This window comes from Miniopterus natalensis, chromosome 8 (assembly GCF_054644295.1).
Source record: "Miniopterus natalensis isolate mMinNat1 chromosome 8, mMinNat1.hap1, whole genome shotgun sequence".
NCBI classification, from domain to species: Eukaryota; Metazoa; Chordata; class Mammalia; order Chiroptera; family Miniopteridae; genus Miniopterus; species Miniopterus natalensis.
This window is the reverse complement of record NC_142088.1, coordinates 43,113,706-43,140,762: the sequence shown is the minus strand read 5'-3', so window position 1 is coordinate 43,140,762 and position 27,057 is coordinate 43,113,706. Positions and strand designations below refer to the sequence as shown.

At 39.8% G+C, this 27,057-nt stretch overlaps 1 protein-coding gene across 1 annotated transcript in view; it reads right to left on the bottom strand.

Annotated features, from left to right (window-relative positions):
- LRP2 (LDL receptor related protein 2) overlaps window positions 1–27,057 on the bottom strand; it is a 181,232-nt gene that overhangs the window by 24,276 nt on the left and 129,899 nt on the right. The window contains exons 48-62 of the mRNA XM_087819423.1: window positions 25,284–25,485; window positions 21,416–21,711; window positions 19,532–20,048; window positions 18,172–18,324; window positions 17,531–17,701; window positions 14,197–14,420; window positions 12,774–12,951; window positions 11,449–11,645; window positions 10,471–10,716; window positions 9,641–9,769; window positions 8,557–8,676; window positions 7,049–7,165; window positions 6,204–6,320; window positions 5,190–5,327; window positions 2,381–2,503 (exon numbers count right to left, since the gene is read on the bottom strand). Coding sequence (XP_087675549.1) covers window positions 2,381–2,503; window positions 5,190–5,327; window positions 6,204–6,320; window positions 7,049–7,165; window positions 8,557–8,676; window positions 9,641–9,769; window positions 10,471–10,716; window positions 11,449–11,645; window positions 12,774–12,951; window positions 14,197–14,420; window positions 17,531–17,701; window positions 18,172–18,324; window positions 19,532–20,048; window positions 21,416–21,711; window positions 25,284–25,485 — 2,928 coding nt within the window. The remainder of the gene's footprint in view (window positions 1–2,380; window positions 2,504–5,189; window positions 5,328–6,203; window positions 6,321–7,048; window positions 7,166–8,556; window positions 8,677–9,640; window positions 9,770–10,470; window positions 10,717–11,448; window positions 11,646–12,773; window positions 12,952–14,196; window positions 14,421–17,530; window positions 17,702–18,171; window positions 18,325–19,531; window positions 20,049–21,415; window positions 21,712–25,283; window positions 25,486–27,057) is intronic.

Sequence of the window (27,057 nt, the reverse complement as noted above, 5' to 3'; positions counted from 1 at the left end):
AAAACCAACTGCTTTTAGATCTCAAACAGTAAGAGTGAGTCTGAAGTTTAAAAGGCTTTCAGACACAAAGGCCCAGTAAAACACTGGTTGGATGAAATGACTGCCCATCTATTTTTCACAATGGCCTGAATGTAACTGACCAACAATTGAGGCAAAGGTGCATGAGGGAAACAAAGCAGAGAAATAAAGCAGATATAAGAACTATAAGGAACACTGAGTGAGGTAATTGTCTGTAGAACTACTCAGTTTCTAAAAGAAATACATGACCAAATAAAATACTGTGATCAAGACTCTTAAAAAGCTCTTGGCCCCCAACCTTCTACAAGCAGGGAGTGGGCTGAGAAAGTTGTGCAGGCCCTAAGCAGGGCATATTCCCATTCCCTCTTCATCGGAGGAGGCAAATAGACAAGGAAACACTCCCAAAGGGTGGAGGCAGAGTCCGTGTGGAGCAGTGGACACAGTGCTCCTTCCAGAGCACAGTCAAGATTCATCAATGGATCTCCTTCACTCCCACAGTGGGAGCCTTCATAATGTCCACAGGGTAATCAAATAACTTACTCTCCAAGCCAGCATGCTTTTGAGAGCAAAGGGGGCACTATTAATAATTCCACCAGGACAACAGACATCAATCAGGACTGTCCTGGACCAAAGTGTCACCTTAGCCCAGTGGCCATTCAGAATTGTTAGGACTGGTGACTGTAGTAAGTCTCTAATTCTTTCTTCCCCAATGTGAATGTTTATTTCTATTATACTGCTCCTGTTCTAGCACTGCCTATTGGGGAAAAGAGGGAGGGTGGGACAAATAAAGTTAATCTATTGGTTTATGGGTCTCCAGACCAAGAGAAATCACATCTGGAACTGATGATGTGACTTCTGCCCAACACTCAGAGCTCCTGGATTTCAGTTATTGATGGGATTAGGAGGTTAAGGATATTCTCTCTGTGTGGGAAGAAAAGCAAAAAGGAATTTTTAGTGGCACAAGGATACATTATAGTGGAAATAATCGGTATTCACTAAATATCTATTAACTTCCCTGCGTTTCCCAGTCTCCTTTGCAGTTTCAACCAAAGAACTGTGAGCACAAGGGACATCTGTCACTTCCAGGCCTAGGAAACTAAGAACCTGTGTGCCTCTTCCATTTCTCTCTTCTCCTGTCCCAGCAACCAGATGGCATAGTTACCGGATGAAGGAGGGTCACCTGACCTTCATCAAACTTTACATGAGTGCAAAATAACCCTCTGCTGTTGGAAGCCACTGTAATGCTGCCCATAGTGATGGCCTCCAGTGATTCCTCTGACTGATGTCCTGCGCCCTGGGAAGAATAAATGTTTACTATCTCCTTTTTCCACTCTGGGGCTTGACCACGTGCTATAAATGTCTTGCTCCATTAAGAAATGGCATTTGTAGTAGGGGAAATGGAAAAAGAAGAGGGGAAGGGGAAACTTCTAATTTTAAAAAGATATTTTTTCTCCAGGTTTTCATCCTTTTGTGCTTTACCTCGAGTAAACATGTTAATAATCACAGGGTCATCTTTATGGAAAAAAGGGAGTACAAACAAACTTGGAAATAGTGTCAAAGTCCTCCCTCACACACAGTGCTCTCTGATGGGACCTGGCAAAGAGCTAAGGCCACCTCAATGCCAGGGACAAAAAATAAAAAAATTAGGCGTTTAGCTAAAATTTCCCAGAAGATCTTCTAGGAAAAAAGTAATGGGAGTCAGGGGGAAATAATTTTCCTCACTGACTTTTTTCTAGGTAAATTAAATTGCCCAGAAAATTCATCAGCTCTCCTGTTCAGTGGATAGATTTTAAAACATTCTCAAAATGAAAAAGCATAGATTTTTTTTTTTATATCAAAAACATTAAATGCAGCCAGCTTGAAACTTCTATCTCAAAATAGTCCATCATTTTTCTCTTCTGAGTAATAAATTTCATTTTAAAAAAGAATATTAGACAAACTAATGGTCTTTTCAGCTGCCCATTGAGAAGTTCACAGCCCTAGATTAACAATTAAACTCCAGGCTGAAGAGTAACCAAACCTCATCTCTGAAAACAAATAAGCCATTAATCTGTGAAGTCTGACTCAACCACTACATAGTGTTCATTTCCATTTTCTTAAGAGAAAAGAGGAAAAAATATGTATTGAATATTTAAACAAAGACAAAAAAATTAAGGGAGATCTCAATCAAATGAAATGGGAATAAGTGAGGTAGGATTGTATCTGAATGCATGTTTGCAGGGTCTGGTAAACAATTATGTCAGCAGAGATCTGCAGTCATAGGTGAAGCTCAAGTCTCTACAAAACAAACTGAAATCCCAGAGGTACATTTTGCAAACTGCAGACAATTTGGGGCCCTTGGTCTCCTTTGATTTTTGCTTACAGTTTTCCACTTTCTCATCACTTCCATCTCCACAGTCATCCTTATGGTTGCACAACTCGTGACTGTAAACACAGCGATTATTGTCACACCGGAAACGGTGTGGTGACTCACAGGGAACACTCACTAAAACAAAAGATGGAAAAACAAAAATACAGGTTAATTAAGAGTAGAACATAATATCAATATCTAAAATACTCCTATGTCCGCACCAAGCTTGCTTGATTCATCCATTCATTTGCTCATTCAATTAACCAATCAACAAATATATCTTGAGCACCTGGTGTACCCCACGCCACTGTGCTAGACATCAGAATCAATGGGAAACAAGAGAGCCACAGTCCTTGTCTCATAGAACTTTCATTCTAGCAGAGAAATGGCCTTTACGAATTAACCATTCAACTGCAACTGTGATAAGAGCCACAAAGGAGATGTGCTGTGAAAGCATCTACTGATATATCTTGGGGACAGGGGTCAGAAGAGGCTTCACATGGGAAGATTCTGAGTCAGGAAGGGCATGGTGGGTTTTGGAACCTGAATAAAAGGTCTCTGTAGCTGGAGCACAGAGTGAAAGGACAAAGGTAGCCACAAGCCTGGAGGGCCAGCAGGACCAGGCATGCATGAGCTCTTATTCCAATAGTCAGGAGGCCATTGTTTGTCTCTCTGACATCAGTTGTCATGGAGCCTCCAGAGCATGAAGCCTTTTCACTAGTTTTACACAATGAAGGACTTTCCTTCCTAAATCCCCTCATCCGTTACATTTAAAGTTGATATCTTGCCTGGCTGGGCGTGGCTCAGCGGTTAAGCGTAGACCTAGGATCCAGGAGATCGCTGTTTGATTTCCAGTCAGGGCACATGCCTGGGTTGGGGGCTCAATCCCCAGTCTGGGGCGTGCAGGAGGCAGCCAATCAATGACTACTCTCATCATTGATGTTTCTATCTCTCTCTCTCCCTCTCCCTTCCCCTCTCTGAAATCAATAAAGATATATTTTTTAAAAAATAAATAAGGCCGATATCTCACAATCAAACCCTGACTCACTTTGTTATCCAGAGTTAGACCACTAGCTGATGCTGGTGCATCTATGAGGGACCCAAGGGTAGGACCCAGGTCCCTTTCTTATTTGGTACAGGGGCATGGTCCTCTATGCATGTACCAGGAATTCAGGGAATTCAACACACGTGTGTGTTCTTCTTTCAAACGGAAGACTTGGGCTGTTTGATTTCCTTCTGCCTTTGTACTACACACAGGGGCAAGAGGAGAGACATATCATGATATTGCTTGGGGGGGAGGGGGACACCAGATCCAAGAGCTGGTTCTTGGAAGTATGGTTAATAGAATTATTTGTTATGAAAGGCAAGTGCAACACAATAAAACAGTGCAGGTCATTTTTTAATGTGGCTGTGTCTCTACCTCTCCAAAGTTTAATTTTAGTACCTATGGGTACTTTATCTTACAGAAGGAAGCAGCTTCCTAAGGACTTCTTCTTTGAAAGTTACATATGCTTAAGATATTTTTCAAGATTGATTAAGTTCAAAACAAAACAAAACACAGCTAGTTCCTAACAAGAATAGAGGAGGTAAGAAAAATGTTGGGATGTCACTGTGAAAATATAATGTATGCTAATTACAGTTCTCTTAAGGAAAGGAAATGTTCTGCTATATCATTTTCTAGAGTCAAATCCCTGGGATAAAAATGAACAATGATGAATCTAGGAAACCAAACAGAAGATACGATGTGAACTCCAGAAGCAAATTGCAGCAGAGTCAGGCTAAGAGCTAATCAAGAGTTCCAGCAGGAGTGTTTTTGAGGATGCTTTCTCCTGCGTTAAGGGCTTTTATTTACACAAAATTCTTAAGCTTGAATCAGAATCATTTGTAAGGCTTATTAAATGTCGAGAGCAGTGGGCCCCACTGTTAGAGATTTGGATGGGGTAGGTCTGGGGTGCATCCATGAATTTGCATTTCTCATAAGTTCCAAAGTGATGTGATGGACTTTCCTGGTACAGGGAGGGCACTTTGGGAACTACTGCCCTTGAGTCTCTCCAATGACTCCAAACATGCAGCAAAATGATTTTTTAAAAAGACACAAAACAAAAAATTCTGTTTTCATTCACTTTGTTAAAATCAGTAGTTTTCAACCAGGGGACTAAATTAAAAGCTTAGAAGCTTTTAAAATAGAGATCTGCCCAGACCCCATCCTTGGAGATTCTGGTTCATTAGGTTTAAGCTTGGGGGGGGGGTGTCAGAGCATATGATTTTAAAACACTTCTCCCCAAGTGATTCTGATGGGTATCCAAACTGAGATTCACTGGTTTAAAAAACAAATGTGCATCATACAACAGAAAGGAATTAGATAGCCTTGAATTATGATGTAAAGAAAAGTGACTTTAAGGATTAACTAGTCTTAAAATCTCCTAATGGTGTTCTATGAAGCTCTAGGTGTTTGGAAGAGATGCTTTGAGGGACACCGAAAGTAGCAGGAGAGAAAGAGCAGGAGACACCCCTTCCCAGACTCCAGCCACAACAGATTTGCCTTTATTTATGTACAATGGGTTTCCAACTAAGATTTCTTTAGAAGAAATTGTGTTCTAAGGCCATAGAATGTTTCAAGCCATGGATGTTAGCCCAACTTTCTCATGTTCCAAATACAGAACTAAGCAGGGCGGCCAAGTGAAAACACAGTGAAGCAGATCATGTGTCCGGTACTAAAAAACTGTACACCTGCCCCCAGGATCACACACTCCACTCAAGAAACATTGAGGTTTTGTCAGACAACACTAACTCCCACGCACTCCACCTCCCTCCTTCTTACAGCACAGATGAAGTTCTTCATCAGAACCATCGCCACAGTCGTTGTCACCATCACATATCCAATATGACTGGATACAGACATGATTTTTACATTCAAACATAACAGCTGGGCAGTATGTACCATTGGGAAAGCGAGTGGCTGTTGGGGGGGAAAAAGACACATATTCAAATTATTAGAAGAATTTACTATTTTGGAAAGCTAACCTGCTATTTCTCCTTTAGCTCTTTCCACTATAGCCTGCTTTTCCTTGCTCATTTGGCTCTACTGTGGCCTTCAAGTGTCTGAAATTCTGATGGAATATTTCTTAAGGACTGTTGTCCAAGCCCAATTTCCAATGGCATGAGTCACTCTGTGGCTAGCACTGGACTTTTTCTTTAAAGGCCAGTGCAGCTCCTAACCTGTTGTCAGCCCCAACTTTACCCATGATGCATTCATATAGTCAGTTTCATTGAAAGAAGGTTTTAAGACATGACAACCTCATCATCAACAATATCTACCATGGATATTCATCAACAGTTATTATTTATTCAGTGATTTATAAAGAGTAAAATACGAATGATCAATCATATTGACATTACATTTTTAAATAGCTTTTCATATGCCATTAGGCAATTCAGAAAAATTTTAATGCTGTAAACTCAGTATGTTTTAATTCCCAGTCCAAGTTCTCTAACACCCATTTATTCGTTGCTCAAATATTTTTTTACCTGCAATGTTTTTGTCCAATTAATGATTTGTATAGTAGTTAATAATATATAAATACTTTTGATAGCACAGATACTTAATATATTCTGTATTTAAAATATTATTAATGAAATGCTTTTGAATGAATACTGTGAATATATATGGATATGGTGACTCAGATCCCAGGTGAGCTGATAATTATCAATGAATGCTGAATAGAATATACCTATGGCCTTTTAATCTAAGAGGTGGTGGCTGATGGAGAGGTGGGGTCTAAGTACTATATCCACACAATTCAGACAAGCAGTGCCACAGGTGTCTAAAACTTACGACAAACGGCTTCATCAGAGGCATCCGAACAGTCGATCATTCCATCACATTTCAAGTCATCAGGCACACAGTGTCCACTCTTACACTGAAAATATCCAGGATGGCAGGTCCGCATCTCTGAAGAGAAAATACTATTATTCCCAGAATGCCTTGACACTCATGGACAGGTATTAGCTCCAGGGGTGTACCAAGTACTCCATCACATTCTGATCTGCACCTTGTCACTGGCTCCCAGAAAACCCACAACTTACAGTTAGAATAAATAACGAATTAACTCACACCTTCCCTATTCAAGGTGGGGAAATGGAAGTACCTACCTCTCCTCTCTCTCTCACACTTTTCCTCATAAACCTGAATTCCCCAAGTTTTAATGTTTGTTGACTTCTCAGACCCAACTCCTACCTGTTGAAGAGCTATAAAAATTATTTAGGATTTCTGATTCCTATTCTAAAGCTCTGCCCTCTACACCAGAGAGCTACTGTACTGTAACCCTTAGGGCCACTTGCTGGGGAATAGGAGGAAGACCAATGTATTTATTTATTTACAAGACCAATGCAGATTAAAGCTGCCCCTAGGAAATATATGTTAAAATGAGATTTTCTTAAAAATCTCTTGCTTCCCCCCCTATTATTATTAATCTAGACTGTTATAAGTTAAAAGTAAAGCAAAAGTACAGAGCAGAAGGTACTGTGTAATGCTAAAGTTTACATATTACACAAGTTACACAAAAATCATTTTGCTCTTAAAACCTTACAAACACTCATTTGAAGTCCCTAGTTCTGTCAAAAATGTTGACTTTAGTACAAGACTCTACAGAAAGCCTCTCAGAGAATTGTGACAGTTACCACAGTCCCGCTCATCCGAGTTGTCTCCACAGTCATTGTTAAAGTCACATAACCATCGAGAGGGAATGCATCTCTGATCATCACACCGAAACTCGCTCTCTGTGCACTCCCGAGGGACTACAAAGGAAAACCACATGGCCATCAGTGGGTACCAGGAATCATACACAGGGCAGGCTGGTGAGAAGGCCTAAGTGCTATACATGCCCAAGGCCCTCTACTGTCCCAAGTCACAGAGGTCTGCTTGGGCAGACTGTCCATCCTCCAAAAATAGATCTTCCACCTCAATTTTAAATCCGTAAGTGGTGATTTAACATTAAGATAAATTTTGATTTCATGAAACTCTAGATAACCTCCCATAGGATTTAACATAAACTTTCTTATAAACAATAAGAAGTCATTGGATTGCCCTTTTGTATAAGAAGTTTTCAGCCAAATGATATTTGCAGGTGTAATCAGTCTACTGATTTTCTCAATTGCCTATGGCAAACAATGATCACTTCTTACTTCCAAAAGGTGACTAAAGTTAGAATGTATGTCATATCAGTCAATCTGAAGTTGACATATATCATGAGTCAATGATGAATGTTCAGGGAAGGGCCTCATTAAAACTGTCTTCAAAACACATCTAATCATTCTATCTAGCTTGGTGTGATCCTTGGTTTCCTTTCCTTCTTCTCCCTGTCCAAATTCTTGTAGTCAGCACCTTCACTGGGAGAGAGTATCCAAAACCTGACCTGTTATTTAACCATTAAACCTCCTAACTTAGTCACTATTCCAGGTAAGATGACCATGCAAAATACAAGTTCTCTTTCCTCTGCTATTAAGGCCATTTTGGGGCAAGATCTTAAGAAGCAGGATCTTTAGATTGCCCCTTTCCTTCCTGTATTTCTCTTGGTCCCAATTTTTTAAAATTTCTATTCTATTTATCATATTATATTTGTCCTTTATTGTAAGTCACCTCAAGTAATTTTTGGGAAAAAAAGCTGGGTGTAAATAAATTCAACAAACAAAAGATATACTCATCCCTGGCTGGTATGGCTCAGTGGTTAGAGTGTTGGCCCTCATACTGAAGGGTCAAGGGTTCCATTCCCAGTAAAGGGCAGGTACCTGGGTTGCTAACTGGCTCCCCATCCCCAGTGGGGGCATGTGTGGGAGGCAACCGGTCAATGTGTCTCTCTCACTTCAATGTTTTTCTCTCTCTCGCTCTCTCTCTGCCCCCCCCCCACTCTCTCTGAAAAACAATGGAGAAAATATCCTTGGGTGAGGGTTAACAATAAAGACATACTCAGATAAACATCCTCATCACAGAGTTTGATTATAAGCACCTCAAGAGATGCTTATAAAAGACAAATGACAAAGTGGAAATGTACCAGTTAGCAGGAGGTAAGAGATCAGTAGCTGTCATTCTACCCTTTGAGGATGAATACAATAGACAGTTGAATTATGGAAAAAAAAACAGACATCACTGCTCTGGTGACACATAAGGATGACAGAACACTGACACTCACCACAGTTTTCCTCATCTGAGTGATCTCCACAGTCATCGTGCCCATCACATTTCCAGCGAAGAGGGATGCATTGGTGATTATTACAGCGGAAAACCCCCACAGGTTTGCAGGTCATCTCCTCTGCAAAGCACAGTCATTGCAAAGACTTCAGAAGCCAATGGGTAAGAAATGCCGAAGTAGTGACGGCTTCCTTGTGAGAGCCTGAGAATTGGCTACCATATTCTCAAAGCTCCCAGAGGGAGGAACGCCAGCAACACTCACTGTCAGTAGTCCTCTTTGGGCTAATTTGAACCTATCCTACCACTTGAAACTACATCCGTTATTTTTTATAGAAACTATTCAGACAATGAATTGGTATCTGGATTATAATTTGCAACAAAGGCCTAGAAAGGAAGAAGTGATGCCACCAGGACAGAACATTTCCCTACACATTGTCTTTAGTTGATTAGATTCAGTTTTATTGAAATAGTCCATTCTCTCTTCCTATCTCCTCTTCCAGCTAATCCTAACACACACTCATAGTCATCTTGGTTTAGGTATAGAGTATATGCCTAATCTTCACAATTTCCATTAATTCATTTGGTCTTTTGTCCATAAGTTATTTCTTGTTGCCAGGGGGACTATAGCTGACCAGTATATGATAAGGAAAGTCAGAGAGACATTCAGAATATAAAAATCTCCAAATAAGAAATACTGACTTTGAAATACCCCTTTTTGTGGCAGATACAGAATCTTTTCTCTAACCTGATCAATTTAATCAATCTATAAAAGCAGACAATTTAAACTTATCAAGGATTCTTCATTTAGGAAAATTTTAGAAGTTCCTAATATCTTCGTAATGTGTTCCCCCATTATATCCTCCTTCGGGATGAAATTTCATTTAAGATGCTATAAATTAAACTCCCCCATAATCCTGTAACATGCTACAAAAAAATGTGACGTATTAGAAGAATCAATAGATAGTCCTTTAACAGGGGTAAGCAAGAGAAAGATGACACGGGAAATTCACCCTCATCTCCTAATAGCAGCACTGGACACTTACATTTTCTTGTCCCTCCCCTCCCTTCCCTGCAGCCCCGCCTACCGCAGCCCTGCTCGTCGCTGTTGTCCCTGCAGTCATCGGCGCCATTGCACACGGCCCACTTTGGGATACAGCGGTAGTTTGTTTTACAGCTGAATTCCGTATGGTTGTCACAGCGATAGGCAGGGCCCACTGAAAAGAGGAAGAAGCGATGTCAGAGCCGAAGTCTCATGTCTGCTAGGAAAAGGCACCAAAAGATATCTCCCATTGTCACGTTTAGGAAGTAGCGCTGATGAGTTACATTACCACGTCACCAACTAAACTCACTCTGGCAACGTGTGTCTGTTTTAGGTGTGATCTGTTCGCCAAAAACAGAAAGGAAGTTTTCTCACACTGTTAGTACCACTCATTTGGGTTGTAGTATAACTACGAGGGGAGAAAAAGGACTGAGTTTGAAATTTAAAAACCAGGTTGAAGTGTCAGCTTTGCCACTAAATAAAAAGAGGACCATCCACTGAAGGTGAACCTCAGTTTCCTCATCTCTAAAACAGGAATGGGTAACACCCACCTTCCTGACCTCATATGTTCCCCAGAGGCTCAAATGAGAAAGCGCTAGCTACACAAAATTTAAGTTCTCATTATCATATCCTGGACAGATAGGCGTTCCGTGTATCAAGAGGAGAAATCACCCAGCTCAGAAGCAAGAGTCTGGCTCGACCCTCAGGCCACACTGTTGTCTCTTCTTTGTCTTGCAGTGCAAAAGTGAGCAGAGAGGGCCAAGAGGGGGTGTTCCATAGGGGAGAAGCAGGGGGCCCCACATCTTCTCTCAGCCCACAAGAGCATCTCCTTGTTCTGTATTCCTGGTCAGGCCATGCCCCTCCCACAGAACTTACTGCATTCCTGGATGGGCTCATCCGAGTAGTCGCCACAGTCATTGTCTACATCACACTTCCAGGTCTGAGGGATGCAGTGGCCATTGGCACATTTAAAATAGCCGGGTTGGCAGATCCTGCTGGCACAGTGGGAACTGTCTTCATCTGAATTATCCCCGCAGTCATTTAATGAGTCACACTGCCAGGCTTCTGGGATGCAACGTTTGTTGGCACACTGCCATTCATTGGACTCACATTTGTGGTTCTCTACAAGAAAGGGCATTTTCTTATCAGCTTGGAAGGTGTCAGGAACAGAAGCTACTAATTCACACTGATAGATCCTGGAGAACTCAATCATCATTTCTTTTCAAAGGAATTATGTCCTAATGCACTTATTACCAACCAGTACCCCTACATGGGCAGTTACTCCTTTGACTACTACTGTCTCCGTAAATATCTTTTTCTTGCATGCAGAATTAGAAGATAAGAACCAAATCACTGATGGCCTACTAACTTCACCTTCTATAGTCCTAATCAACAATGTTTTCCAAACTTTGTGTTTAAAAAAAACCCCAAAACTTTTTTTTAAGTTGGAGGAATTTTGTGTTTTTTTAAGGTTGGTGGGGTTTTTTGGTTGTTTGTTTTGTTTTGTTTTGTTTTTTGGCTTTTTAAAATGGAGACATAAATAAACATTACAGCTGAGAGTCCTTGATTAATATGGGGGTGGGAAAGCCTCATTTCTCCCTCAGTGTTAGCAATGCACAGCATTTGGTAAGGAACCACTAATAGAGTCAGCTTACTATCTACCTCAACCATTTGTCTTGTAGAGACCTTAGGAATTCTAAAAAAACTTTATAAAAATAGATAAAGGATGGAGTTTTCTCCTAGGACTTTGGACTGGTTTTTGGTTTATGACATTCAGAAAATCCTCACAGAATCATGATTGTACACAGTCAACTATAGAAATGGTCAACGAAGGCATAAAGCAATTCCACACACCGCAAAGAATGAGGTCTTCATCAGACCCATCAGGGCAATTCTGGTGAGTGTCACATAGGAAGTGTGGGCTGGTGCAGTTGCCATCCTTGCACTGGAACTGTCCTAGCCGGCAGTAGCGTGGTGGGCAAATGGGGGATTCATCGGACCCATCCAAGCAGTCTTTCTGTCCATCACATTTCCACCAGATAGGAATACACCTGCACGAAGAAAATATACCATTTCTCTTAGCAAAGCACCAGGGCAGGGAAGGTAGAGCAGTGGCAATGGTTATCTGGACAGAAGAAGGCAAAACTGGATTCCAAGTAATGACACACGTGAGTTCTCTTGTGGCCTGAGAAGAGGATCAGTTAAACCTCGGTTACTGAGGTGTAGTTTCAGAGAAAGCATAACTAGATGAGATAGAACAAGTTTGTTAAGACTCAGATACATGCTGAAAAAATGCTTTGAGTGTGATGATTAAATTCCTGTTACAACAAACAGTGGAGTGTGTGTTTGGAGCTGTGGTTCTGGTAGCAGGGATTGTCTGGGATTGTCTGCCAGGGTGATTGATATAAAAGACACTGGATATTGGTTGGGAAACTAGAGGGCGATAACATTTGTTGAGAGTCTGTGTCATGATGGGTCTTAATCTAAGATATCTTATTTAATATTAAAATAATCTGCCATTGAATCTTAGATGCAATGATTTGCATTAACACCTGTCCTCACCCCACTTGGACTCAGTTCCCTGAAAAATAACCTGCGGCCATGTTTCACAGCAAACACAAGTGATCAAAAGTGGATCTGAATGTGTAACCCCGGACCATCTGGCATGGTTAACTAAGAAGCCTGGGCAGTATACATGTGAAAACAAGAGAAATTCCATCACCCTTGAGGGCTATTTTTCAGTGTATACATATATACATGGTGGGGCAAAAGTAGGTCTATAGTTGTTTGTATGGAAAATACATTAAGAAATAAAAAATACAACAACAAACTGTTCTGTGTACTCACAACTATAAACCTATTTGCCCACCCTTGTAGTATACTCTGACTCTGACACTTAGGACAGTTTATTAGGAATTTAAAAACACATAGTTTGCTCCCTCTCTATAGATGTAAAAACTTGTATACATAGGCATAACCATTTGGTTAATAAATTTCTCCCATTCGTGGAAGAAATTATCTGAAATTGGTGATTGTGAGTTTTGGTGCATTCTAAATGCGCCACATTAATTAGCCAAAATCTTGATTCATTTGAAAACTCCCATCCCCTGGAAACTTTAAGTTCAATGTGTATCCAAGGGATGGAGAGACAGTGAAGGGAGGGGAAGAGACAGCCTTACTTTTCATTGTTAGCGCACAGAAATTGGGTGCTAGAGCACATGGGCAAGCAGTGGGTGCTGTCAGCCAGATGGATGGTCTTGAAGTCATCTGGACACTCGCAGGTGAATCCTTTCCCTCCTGCTTCTATGAGGCAGAGATGAGAACAACCACCATTGTTGATACCACAGGGATTATTCACTAGTGAAAGAAGAAAGGAAATCTGTATGTTCATTCACTGGCAGAGAATATCAAGTACAAATGAGCTGATTGCCCACCTCATCAAACTCATCACCTCTTAGTGAGAAAAATCATTATCCTAGTTTCATGCTTTTTCAAGAAGTTCATAAAAAGGACAGATGAGAGAGCTGTATAAGCAACCCTGTGCTTTGAGAAAACTGATTTTTGTGCTACCAAAAGTGAGACATACCCACTGGTGTTTTGGGCTAGAAAATATGTATTTCTCAAAGTCCATGGAGACTAGGTGGGAAACTTAGCTTACATTCATGTGTCTAGAACCTAAGTTAAAGTTTTTAATTTTCAGCAAATGCTATATTCTCTCATTCTAAGGATACAGGCAACAGCAGTATGGCCAAGATGAGGTAGATGGATAAACTGAGCAGCTTCTTTACTAATTTTCTGGAATGCCACTTGGAAATGAAGAATAATTTGAACTTCTGCTAAAATAATATGAAGAATCTTAACTTCCAGAAAAAAATACTGAGTATCTTTATTTTGCCAGTTCTCATTTGTTCTTATTTCCAAGCTTATCATATGTTTTAGCAAGACATAACAACAAAGCAGGCCCATAAAATCCATTGTACCCCCAAAATATACTCCAGACATTTGCTAGGCTATTTCTGAATCATAAAATGACTTTAATTGCATGAAGAGGAAGATAACTTTTATAATTATAATTTTCTTTTAAACACTTCTTTCAGATCAATCATTTCAACAGGTTGATCTTGGTATTAAGGAATGATTGTTAGAACTACATCTATATAATTATAATACATCTCTTAGGTATTAGAGTTTATTGTGGTTATATAGGAAATGTCTTTATTTTTCAAAAGTGCTTCCTTAAGTATTTAAGGCTGAAATGGCATGATATTTTTAATTCACTTTAAAATAGTTCAGTACTCCAACCAAAATAGACAAAGTAAATACGGCCATATAACAACTGTTAATTCTCACCAAAAACAAAAACCCAGATTGATTTTTAGGAATAGAGCCAATGTTAAGAAAAAGAGTTATAAGCAGCCTTTCCTTGAGGGGAATAAACTAAAGGTATTTCCGTACCTTCAACTTTCAGCATATATTTTGTAGAAAACATTAACAAGTAACACCATTCCCTCTATAAATCATGAGGTTTATGATTAAAGAAACAAAAATGTCATGCACAAGAACCTAAAGCGACTGTGTCAAACTTCTGGATCATCTACTCACCAATTGGCTGCCTATATGGATGATACACATGGATGTCATACGGTTTATGTGTTGTGTTCACCAGCATCATTCTATCTGATCCATCATATTTGTTTCCCTTTTCAACCGTCCTTGTATTCCAATCTGTCCAATAAATAGTGTCTTCAAAAATAGTAATAGCAAAAGGGTGAGACAGTATCCCATCATACACTGTGTGTCGATGGTGGCCCTCCAAATCAGAGTACCTGGGGTAGGGAAAAGCAAGAGTCACCCAGTGAAGATAACTCCTCTTTTCTAATGCTTTTAAGAATAGAGGAATTGACTAGTTAATAAAATTCTACCCTCTAGAAGTAGCTGAAGTTCAGATCCTCCTTAAAATTCCCCATCTTTAATTAAAACAAAAAATAAACTTAAAGAATTTTGACTGAACAAAAGATGTAAAAGTTGAAAAAGTGATGCCTTAAAAATAGGAATATCCAGGAGTTTAAATAATCACAATCTAACTACAGCTGCTTTCCTGCAGATGCAGCTGGTTCAGCTGTTGTAGGTTTATAACCTCGTACATTCATGTTCTCCATTAAGCATCCTTTTGATATCCTGGGATGAACACCATTCTTGTTTCCTAAGTCATCGGAAGAAATCAGAGGATAACAATACAAAGTTGGAATTCTGCCTTCTCATGAACATCTCCAGGGGAGAAGCTGTTCTAGGAGACAGCTGGATTCTCAGTATAACCTGAGAGGCCTATACTAGCTGAATTAAATTATAGGCCTGCAGTGCTGACTTTCCGTACACTGGCAGCACATTTATTATTAATCATGCCTTGGGCACTATTAATGAATACTTTTCCAGATGATTAAACCTCTAGAGGAGTTTCTCTGATTTCAAGATGCCATGGAACATCCATAGCCAAATATCTAAGTCCTCCTAGTTCCATCTCATTCATTTTGATGAGTCTGTCAGAATATTGACATTTTAAGTATTTTTAAATTTTGGAGCACACCCTGAAACTCAAACAGGAAGTGAAATGAGCTAGCAACTAAAAACTTGATATTGTTAGCCATGTGATGTTAGAAATATTTTCCAAAGCATCATAATTGATGATAACTTGTAGAAAACTTGAAGACTTTCTTGGCCTCTGTTGATAAGATTGCAGATAAATGACCAGAACTTAGCCACTATCTGTTTCTTTTTTTTTTTTAAATCATCAACCAGAAAGTAGCCGGGACCATCCCTTTCAGTTCTTGCATGCTCTCTATGTGAAGATCTCAGACACCTTTATGAGTATTTTTTGTCAAGTATAGAACCACAGGCACAGTTAGAAGGATGTGATGGCACATCCCAACATGCAAAAGAAATGGATTGAATAGTCTATAAAAATGTATTTACTTCCATAGTTCATGAAATGTACTTCTGAACAAAGGTATTGCTACCCCTCCAAGAGCTGATCAAGTCAACATGGCTACATGAATATTAAAAGTTGATTCATTCCCAGATCACAGTGCCTGATATGATTTGACTTTTAGACAGTAACCTATTGCCTAAATTTTAGAATCCAGCTACATAAATTTTATCAAAAAGCAAACAGAATATTAAGTAGCTAGAAAATTCCTTTGTGCCTCTAATGCTCCTTAAAATATTATCTTATGTTTACCACTGTCAATTTCAGTTAAGCTTTCAAGACCAAGAATAAGTTACAAGTCCTGAAGAACAATACAAATTCAACAAGAAAGTTGTTGAAGCTTCTTTGAATACCTTGATGCTTCTACTAATTCAAAATGGATTTTATGGAAAGCTAAACTCTGTGATGTTTCTTCAAAAAGGGAATATACACATTGTGGGAAGGGCTAAGGGTGTCACCATCTGCATATTACATTGAAATAATATAAATAAACTAGGAGTAATATTCTACTCATTATGACCGAAGTTGAATTCTACCTAAGAGTGAGTATCTGCTATGGTAAATTCTGCAAAGAGAATGCTAAAGATTGTCTTAGCATAAAGACAAGAAAATTTCCAAAGCATCACATGTCAAAACCCTTATAACCTTCCATTTTTCAAGTCTCTTTTCCTACTGACCCTAAACATATTTTAAGACTAAGGTCATTAAGGTAATTCCAAAGGACTGAGCTCAAAACAGGTGTTAGGGAGTAGCAGAGACTGGTGTGATAGCCTGTCAAAACAACCCAGTGTCCTCTGCTTTCCAGGCCAGGGATGGCAAACAGTCTTCATCGCATGTGTCAACTGGGGAGAATTATAGGGAAATGTCCCAATTCAACAAATGAGAGTTCTGCGATTGATTAACTATGTCTGCAATGAGCATAGGATAGAGCACTAGAATGTGTGCCAGGTATTCCTTCCTTCTGAGTAGCATGTTCCCAAGAGAGCATGGAATTAGAGAACTTCAAATACTTTGGCAGCAAAATAAATTGAACAGAATGACAAAATTTTTAAAGGCCTTTAAAATAACTCTATTGAATTAATGACAATTCCATGCTTTTGAATGTAACAGGCTGTGTATCTAGGTACCTGTTCATAAATGCTTACCCAGAAGACATTACTACAGTCCAATTAGAACATAATTAGCAATGCCCCAAAATAAACATGTACTGTTTGGTTAAGAAAGTATATTACCTATTTTACAATGAGTATTTTTCATTGAACAGTATAATATTTAACACACTTTTTTCAAAATTACCCTTTTATTAGAATGATTTGAATGCATTATCATATTGAATAAATGTTAACAAACTCTACCACTACATAAAACACATCATTGTACTTATCAATAAATGCACCAAAGTTATTTTAGGGAAAATCTTTTCAACACTTTTGCTCTTTTTCTTTTTTTACATGCTAAAATTTATTAATCATGTATTTGGGAGGGAAGGGCAAAATAAAAGGATAAGGAAATTAAGATAGGTTGAACACTAAGGTGACTACCATAGGGGAGAGATTACTAGCTCCATTTCTTCTGATGAAAAAAGAGGAAGGAAGGAAGGAAGGAAGGAAGGAAGGAAGGAAGGAAGGAAGGAAGGAAGGAAGGAAGGAAGGAAGGAAGGAAGGAAGGAAGGAAGGAAGGAAGGGAGGGAGGGAGGGAGGGAGGGAGGGAGGGAGGGAGGGAGGGAGGGAGGGAGGAAGGGAAAGCACCAGGACAAAAACCTGATGTGTACGACTTCAAAGTTCACTCTCTTTCTATTGGATAATACCACAGAGCTCAGTGAATTGCCTATGGGCAGTTTTAGATAGAATTGACCTTGGAGTGACTTTCAATTAGAAGCTGCCTGGCAACACAAGCCCTAGTGTTTGGAATAAACAGTTACCCAGTTTGCTTTCTTCTTTTCTGTATACGTACTCGATGTATCCCAGGTGAGCATCTGCCCAGTAGAGTCGATCATTGGTGTAATCAATGGTGATGCCATTGGGCCACTCTATCTTGGTAGAGATAATCACAGATTTATTGATTCCATCCATGCCTACTCTCCCAATGTATGCTCTGTGGGTCCAGTCTGCCCAGTAGACATACCTGCGGGAACAAATTCAACGGGTCAGTTCTAAAGCCAGAAGTCAGTAGCCAAAAGACCTGGCTCTTCTTCATTCAGATAAATAAAGTTTACACTCTAAAGAGTGTCTCAGAAAGGAAAGAGAACTGATAGAAAATAATCTAAAGAGGGGTGAGATACAGAGAATGCTCAAGAATGAACATAATTAACTGGGGATTTCAGTGGACTTGGCAGGGAAAGTCCACTAAAGGTGGGTTATTTTTTTTCTCATAATTTTTTTTGCATGCAGCCAAAATATGTGACTTGGAAAGTGAAATGAGTCATGGCAAAGAAAACAAAACAGCTCATGAATATAATTTGAATAAGCCATGCTACTAAACCATTTACCAGGTAGAAAAAGCAGAAGACAAATTCCAGCAAGATATTGGCCTTGAGATAACAGAGGAAGAATAAGGGCATAAAAGAAGAGCCCAAGATTACAGGGAGACAATACCCATATTGAGGGTGAAGGACAATTCCTCTGGGATTATCAAAGCAGAAGGTGTTGTTGGCATCCAAACAGTGCTCGACCAGCCTGCGGCGGTATCGACCATCAAGGTCAGAGACAGAGAGGCACTTCAGGTGAGCATCCACCCAATAAAGCTTTCTGAAATGGAGAGCCAGGAGTTACCCATACAGACATCTGTTTGTGAAACAGTGCAATTAACCACCCAACTTCCTATCTAAGCTACCTTGGAATCACATATACAACTGTTGGAAGGCACTTTTTCCAAGGCAAACAAGGGCAAGGGGGAAAAGTTGACCTTCCTACAATGGGGCAATGAAAGATGAAATGTGTGCTACAATATCCACTTGAAGATGATGTCACATAGGGAATTCTGGGGCCACACCTCACATGAGGATTCTGGCTTTACTTTCTTTACATTTAGTTCTGTTCCTGCAAATCATTAATTGCTATGCTTTTTAATACTTCGTAGGGCCATAAAATACTCATATTCACCTAGTCAACATTTTATTCAGTATCCAGCTGGCTCTTATTGACCACCTATGGCAGACCAGCTACTACTCAGGTAGAACTAGGGTACAAACTCCTTACCCCCCACTTTAGGATTTTACTCTTAAGATGGTCAAATAGAGAAGAGTTGGAAGAGTTCTCTGTAGGTCTTGGCTAAATATAGCAATAATATTAGCAGTGTACAGGCCTGCTCGTGTCTGTTAACCACAAAGCCAACTACTTTACTCTGTCAAGTATCTAACAGATTCAATATTCAACAGAGGTGTTAAGAGAAGTGTGGTTGAGTTGATAAAGTTTAATTAAAATACCCCTTGCTTACCTTAAAGACCCCCAGTTTCTAGAAGGACTATCTTAAAACAAAAGTTTCAAGTTAACCTTTGTCTATTTCATAGCCAGCCCAGGCTGGGAATGACTGGTGTTGTCAGCCAGTCTGTGAACTCGGGGAAGCAGGGGCTGCTCTAGACCTGCAGTGCCTGTCTTAGCACCTGATGTGAAGCAGTTTCAAGTGACTGAAATTATCAGCGAATGCATGAGCCATCCTTAACATCATCTCCAGTTAACTGAATGGCGGGGAATGAAACAGCTCTTTTATCCTTTGTGATGCCCCACCTCCCAAATGATAGCATTAATTCTTAAAATCACTAGACTTTAGGTTCTGTGGTATCCCCACTTGAATACTAGGTACACAACAGAAAAAAACAAACAAACGTGCAGAAGCATTAAATGTATCCATATATTAACCAAGTTGAAAAAGATCAATTCCCTGCTAAAATGAAAACACGTGTAGAATTTTTTTTTTTTTTCTTCAATATTAAAAAGCTCCTCAGTGTGTTCTTACCTGGCAACCCAGTCTACAGCCAGGCTTTCTGCAGCTGGTAGTTTGTGCTTCATGATTGTCTCCCTGTTTGTCTTATTTAGAAACATTCTCTCGATGACTTTTTTCTCTATATCAATCCAGTATAATCTCTTTTCTACTCGGTCAAAATCCAGTGCCACAGCATTTCCCAGTCCTTGCAAAATGAGGGAGTAAAAGGAGCCATCTATAGTTAGGTTTCTCAAATAGTAACGGTTGCTAAAAATGAGATAGGGCTCGATGTTACTGTTCTGCCGGCAGCTCCTTCCATCTGGTTCTCGGATGTAGCCTGGGGCACACTTACAGATGTAAGAGCCCACTATGTTCTCACACTTCTGGCTACAGACAAAGGGTGTCTCCTGGCATTCGTCAATATCACTACAAGTCCGCTTGTCCGACATAAGCTTGTAACCAGGACGGCAAGAACAATAGAAACTGGTTAACGTGTCTGTGCAGTTCTGGTCGCAGCCACTGAGTGAAGGGTCATTGCACTCGTTAATGCCTGGAGGTAAAAGAAAGTTATCAGAAAACCTAAAATGTCAACAATGGACCCACCATAATGGCCCAAAGTCAACATTTTCACTGTAAAGCACCAATTCTTATATATATATATATATATATATATATATATATATATATATATATATATATATATATATATATATGTATGTATGTATATGTATATATTTGTTAAGTTTATTATTTTTTAAAATTTATCTTTATTGTTGAAAGTATTACAGATGTTCCCTTTTGCCCCCTATTGACTTCCTACACCCTGCTCTCGCCCCCTACCCCAGGCCTTCCCCGGGGCTTCCCTGAACCATTGTCTGTCCTTCGGCTATGCATATATGCATAGAAATTCATTGGTTAATCTCTTCCACCCCCCTAACCTCTTCCCTCTGAAATATGTCAGTCTGTTGCGTGCATGGAGGGGCCTGGAGGGTATTATCCTAAGCTAAATAAGCCAGTCAGAGAAAGACAAGCATCATATGATCTCACTTATATGAAATCTAATGAACAAAATTAAACTGAGGAACAAAAAGATTAAGCACCAATTCTTAATGAATCATGCTAAAAATAGACAGACAATAAGGGATTTCTCAAGGCCATAGATTATTCAAAAGTCACTGATTTTTTTTCAACTTCCTCCCCAACTTAATCACTTCACCAATGGTTTTAATGATTAATACAAATAACAAGCTTAAGTTTGACTTTGAATCCTACACCAGCCAAACTTCTTTTAACCAATAATTTTAAAAGTAAAATGGCAGGAGAAAGACAAACAGAAGAAAAGAACCGGGCCAGTGGTGTGCTGGTAAAACAGGCCTCTGGGCGTACCCTTGGCTGGTCCTGTGACACATGGCCTAGCTCATGCAAAAACTACCTACACAGGGAGGAGAGGATGTTCTCATTAATCCTATGCTTTATAAGTTCTACAGTGGTTCCTTTGTGGGGGTTGGAGGAAGGGGAAGGTTAAAACTCTCCCCTTCAGTCACCTGAGGAAGAAGATGAAGAACCAGCTAAGAAATCCCAGAGGAAGGGCAGTTCAGGCAACAAGTCATTCCAAGGGTTCAAAGAGAAAAATCACTGTCATTAACCTTGTTTACCAATGCTGTTAGGTACTGACGGTCTGACTCTGCTCGTCCTCTGTTTTCTGTAATGAACTGTCTAACTGGTGATGAGTAAGTCCAGAAACATTTATACGCTAACCTTATATACCAACTAATCCTTGCCTTTGATAGACAAAAATAGTAATTTTCTGGTAATTTTCTACTTAGAAGACAGACTGGAAAGTCCTGTCCATAAACGGGTGAGAATCTATATTCAGTCTCTCCATTATCCTTTTCCCAAATCTTCTGTTATACTCACCACATCCTTTCTCATCACTGTTGTCTAAACAGTCATCTAGGTGGTTGCAGACTTTCACCATTTCGATGCAGTTCCCATTATCACACTTGAACTGATGAGGGGGGCACGTGGTTTCGGGGACATGGCACAAGTGCTCCAGCTCATCGGAATCATCTCCACAGTCATTATCCCCATCACAGATGTAGGCTTTATAAATGCAGAAGCCATTCTGACAGGTAAACTGATTCTGATCACAGGTAGGGTATGAGCAGTCCCTCTCATCACTGTAGTCACCACAGTCATTGTGCCGATCACACCTGTGTTAGGAGACCCAGTACAACTCTTGGAGAAGTTGACAAGTTTCAATTATCTCCTCTACCTGAATGCCAGGTTGACCATTTCAATAACAAGATCACCAATGTCATTAGCTGCCCTCCTCCAGAATCTTCATCCACCCACCAATCTCCAGCAATAGAGGAATAGAATATTTAGCATTCCACACAACTTCCCCAGGTGCTGGTTGCTACCATTGGAAATGTGTGTCTAGAGCTATTTAAAACAACTGCATTCATTTCCCCCCAGTTTGATAAATTAATTAAACACAACTTTTATAATTTTGGTGTTCAAAAAGATCCATTCATCAGATAATGAGACAGCTGATGGGCACAGCAAACATCCTGGGTAGCCACATGCTAGAAGTGCCCATACTCAAGTAGGTACTCATAGGATGAGTGCTATATATTATAAATAATCAGATTATTAGATGTGTCCTCTAAGGACATATATCTCCCAATTGAAGTAATGTTTGCATAGGCAGTCCTGTTACTTCTATCTTTCATTGTAATACTTTTGCCACCTACCATGAAATGTGAGTGGTAATGACGATGGGAAGGAGGAAAAACTAGTAGGTTAGCATGGACTACTGTCAAAAGAAAAAGGCATTTCATAGTTCTGGAAGCTAGTTTGGGACCTAAAATTCCTAGGCATCATATGGACAATGTAGTTTCCTGCAACTCTATGAGCCAGATTATTCTTCCTGCTCTACATTATTCCAAAATCCCTTGAAAGTCAAAATTACTGAAGGGAGCCCTGCTAACAGTAACAAAACTCATCTTGAGTTGGAGGCAGAGCATTAAAAGACATTAAGGTATCAAAGATGAATGTGGTTGCCCAGCTGGTGTGGCTCAGGGGTTGATTATTGACCTATGGTTCAGGAGAACGCTGTTCAGTTCCCAGTCAGGGCACATTCCCAGGTGTGGGTTCAATCCCCAGTGGGGGGGGAGTACAGGAGGCAGCCAATCAATGACTCTCTCTCATCATTGATGTTTCTGTCTCTCTCTCTCCCTCCCCCTTCCTCTCTCTGAAATTAATAGTTATTTTTATTTTTTAGAAAGCTGAATGTGGCCAATATTAAAACTTATCTATGGTCAGGTCTTCTTACTAGCACTCCCATCCACAAACCTAGGGCACTGCCAATGTGATTTATACCTAATTGTGTGCTTGTAACTGTAAAGAAGGCTTCAATCAATGCAAGCTAGCCCAGACCCATTTGGTTTCCTGGGAGCTATTTAACTCATTTCCAAATGATTTAAGTTACCAATGCTTTCTTTCTTCTTGTTTAGATGCAACTCAAGAGGGAAAAATAAGTCACTTAGGCAAGCAAATCACCAGGTTTTTAGACACAATTGCATGTCAGTATTCCAGTGAGCTGCTCACAACTCAGTCTTATCCAGGTTCTTCAGCAGCATCAGTAATGAGCCAAGAGAAAAAAAAAAGTCTATAGGAAATATGACCACTGTACCAAATGAGGAGGTACACATTCTGCCAAGCAAGCAAGAAGGTGCACATTCACAACATGCTTAGCGGAGGCTACTGGCGCTCCGGCAAACAGAATGTGGAGCTATTTTAGACCCTATAGCTCAGGTTTCCAGACAAACAGTACTTTTACTCTTCTGCCATAGCCCTTGTCAAAAGCACTTCAGAAAGCTGGGGCGGGCAGCAATAAAAGAGGGAAGGAGAGAGGAAGAAGAAAGAAAAGATGAATGAAATCATCTTCTAGGTCAGGTAAGTCAGTGGCTAGACCATAGTAATTATGAAGGCAGAGCCCAGAAAGCCCAGAAAGGGAGTGAAATAACCTCGACCAAAGTTAAGACCTCATGTAACTCTATTCCCTAGATCCGACACCTAGGTTTTCAGAATATATCCAAGCCTGATGGTATAAAATATCTACTGGCTTCAGAAGAACCAGGTATCAGTACAACACAACTCTTGAGCAAGTAGGGAGAAAATATAAAGATTTATTCACTTCCTTGTACAAAGACTAAAAATCTACAGATCACGCCCATATCAGTTAAATATAAAGAAAGCAGATTTAAATGCAAGTTCACTAAAAAAAAGGAGACAGCTCTGTCTCCTGAATGTCGTCAGGTTGTCAGTACTAAACAGCCACCTCTCAGCAATGTCCCTGTGGGGTTTCATTGGGGGGTGAGGCATCCCACAAGAGTTCTTTTCTAGACAACTTTTACCTACCTCTTTAATCACTACTATTTTTTAGTCATAATGTCAAGTCCCTGCTCCTTCCACATCCTTCATACAAGATAACCTTCTCCGGCTTCCTCGGCACCACCATCGTGAGCACACAGTTCTGCACCCTGCTGCACTCCAGCAGTACCTCAGGGTCTGCTGAGGGGCTGCCTGCCCCTAAACAAATGGCCCCAGAAGCTCTGCTGCTCTGACCTTGTACCAGCTTCATAAATCTTTTCCATCTCCTTTCCTAGCAGACTGTAAACTGACAGTTCTTGTTTACCCATTATGCATGTATGTCCTTGGCACATGCTATATCTCCTTAGCTCCAGTTCCATGTGTCTGAATGCCTAATCCATATTTTCAGCTCAGGAACTCCTACTACACCAAACTCACCTTCCACCTTGAGCAAGGTCCCTTCTGGGCTCCCCTACTTTTTTTAATGTTCTTACTATTCTCCTAGTATATCAGGATTGAAAACTAAGCATCACTTTTTTTCTGTTTCCCCCTCTATCTAAAAAGTTGCTAAGTGAGGATAGTGAGAAACTGGGACACTAAAAAAAATAGAAACTTTTAGAATGGCCCATTCTGGAGAAAATGAGAAATCAAACACCAAAATATTACAGGAGAGGTCCCCAAAACTGGCAGGCTTTGAGCTGAATCTGTTTGACTGACTCAGTGTTAGAAGTTCAAATTTTTTTTCCAGCATTGAAAAATCTGAATATTTCATATGAAAATCCAGATTTCAAACTTCTCTAGAAAAAAAAGACCATAGAAGGTCTGGCTCTCCTGCCGCTCCTGCATGATGCTGAATGCGGAGCAATGCTGAGTGCGGAGCATGAGCTCCAGTTTACCTCACCTGTCTCTTCCTGCTGTCTCACTGACTCTGAGCCTAAGTACCAAGCTCCATTTATCATCCTGCTTGCAATTGTTATTTTTCTCATAGCAGAGAAGAAAGTGAAGCATTTCTTATCCCCATGCCTCTATTTCAAATGGAAAACCAAGAGGGTCACCTGCTTTGAGAAAAAAATATTCTTATATCAAGCCCATTTATTCATCTCCCTGACCCCTTGTAGCACTTTCACCTTCATGAGCCCCTTCCTTTATAAAAATATTTAAAGTTATATTTAATAACAACACTGGTATAAAGGCAGCTCTGTATATTAATATTACATATTAAAATAGCTGCTTTGACTTAAATTTTCTCTTTTTTCCCTTTTGATCTTAAAAGAAATCTAAACATTTTCATAGAACACTAAAAGTACCATGGGCCATAGGCACTGATGCCACCATGCCTAATGGATAAATCAGCTCTACCCCATGGATATTTGAGGTTTACTGGGAAATTTTTTAATCCTCAATTCACCTGTAGGAGTCTGGGACACACCGTCCATCACTACAGGTGAAATCGTTTCCAGAGCAAGATCCCCGGGTGCAGTTCTGTCGCTCATCGAAGCCATCAGTACAGTCTTCATCGCCATCACAGACCCAAGACTGGGGAATGCACCTACTGGATGGAGGCACATTGTTTACACAGAGAAACTGAGAAGCTGAGCATTTGTGACTCTCTGAAACAAAACACACATGGGTGGGAAACCACATGAGAGCTCATTCTAGCAGTCGAATCCTTTTCGAGCCATTATTTCTCTTGCTTTATGTTACTTAACAGCCTAAGGGATAAAAGAAAATGAGGAGAAAACAGGCAAACAAATCACATTGCTATGATAATAATATATCATAATAAAAATACCTCCAAAATTCCATTTTAATTGCTTTGGACCTTGGATTTTTTTTTCCCCCCAGAAGAAATAAACATAATAAAAACCTCACTTGGTTTTCTATAAAATTAAAATCATATTTTTCCCTTAGGGCTTCAGAAAAATACTCCCATTTTGATAACTGAATACCAAAATTATGCCTTACATTTGATAACATTTTCTAGTTTACAAAGTGTAATCACGCAAACACAATGTGAGATAGGCATTCTTATGTGAATTCTACAGGTGAGAAAATTGAAGCTCAAAATGGTTAACTAGATGGCTCAAAGCCACAGAACTTTCTAAAGAGCTAGGGCTTCAAACCTAGATCTTTTTTCTCCAAATTTAGTGCTTTTTAAACTACATTACAGCTACCACTCCAAGTAGAATTAGAGTATAAAGGAGGAACATATATCAAGAGTTCTCAGGAACCATGACACTGTTGGGAAAGAGCAGAGATGTAATTACATAATCATCAATGCCCTGGTATAAAAGAACAGGTAGTTTACTTAATCTCATTGTGGGTGAGCAGGAGACAAAAGGAAGGGTGTCATGGTGAAGGGAGCTGGAGAAAGTACATGCTGTAGTCCATGCCTGTGCAGCTGCCAGCCAGACATTTCAGCGCACGGAGTGTCTGTGGAGCTGTGGATGACCGATGTCACTGCCATATGAGGTTATGATCAAATGCAAACATCAGGGAGCCACTGTTTTTATTGTTCTCCATAGAAAGACATTTTTCTGAGACCCTTTATCAAAGAGTTAGAAACGCTCTGTTGGTAATGGCAAATGGTGTTCCCTAGTCTGTTCAAAAACCCTTCTCCAAAGAACAGCTCTAAGGCAGCAATTTTCAACCAGTGTGCCACCAGAATTTTAAAACACGCAATACCTGACTATTTAGTCAGGGGCACTGACCTCTTTTCCCTTAGACTGTCAAATAAAAAAAATGACAGCAGCCAACACAACAATAGCTGTCCTGTGTGAATGAATCAAAGTTATACCTATTTTGTTTGTCAGATCAGCAAAAAAATACAATATATTTCTTGGTGCGCCACAGAATTTTACTAATTATTTTATGTGTACCATGAGATGAAAAAGATTGAAAATCACTGCTCTGAGGTAATAAATAAAACTGGAGGCATAATTAACCGCTACACTGTTAAAGCTGCTATTAATTTTAAGTGCGGCCAACTGAGTTCTCTTTATCTGCTCTAGAAATGTAGGAGATTATTTCCCTCAGCTAAATGGAAGAGAAAGAAAATAAAAATTTAAATCATTTTTCATAGTTTAAAAGCATTTAAGTACATGATATCAAACATTTCCAGAGTGGAAAAATAAAGATAACTTTCTACCAGTGTGTATTCAGTTAAAGAGGAATCGGCCTGA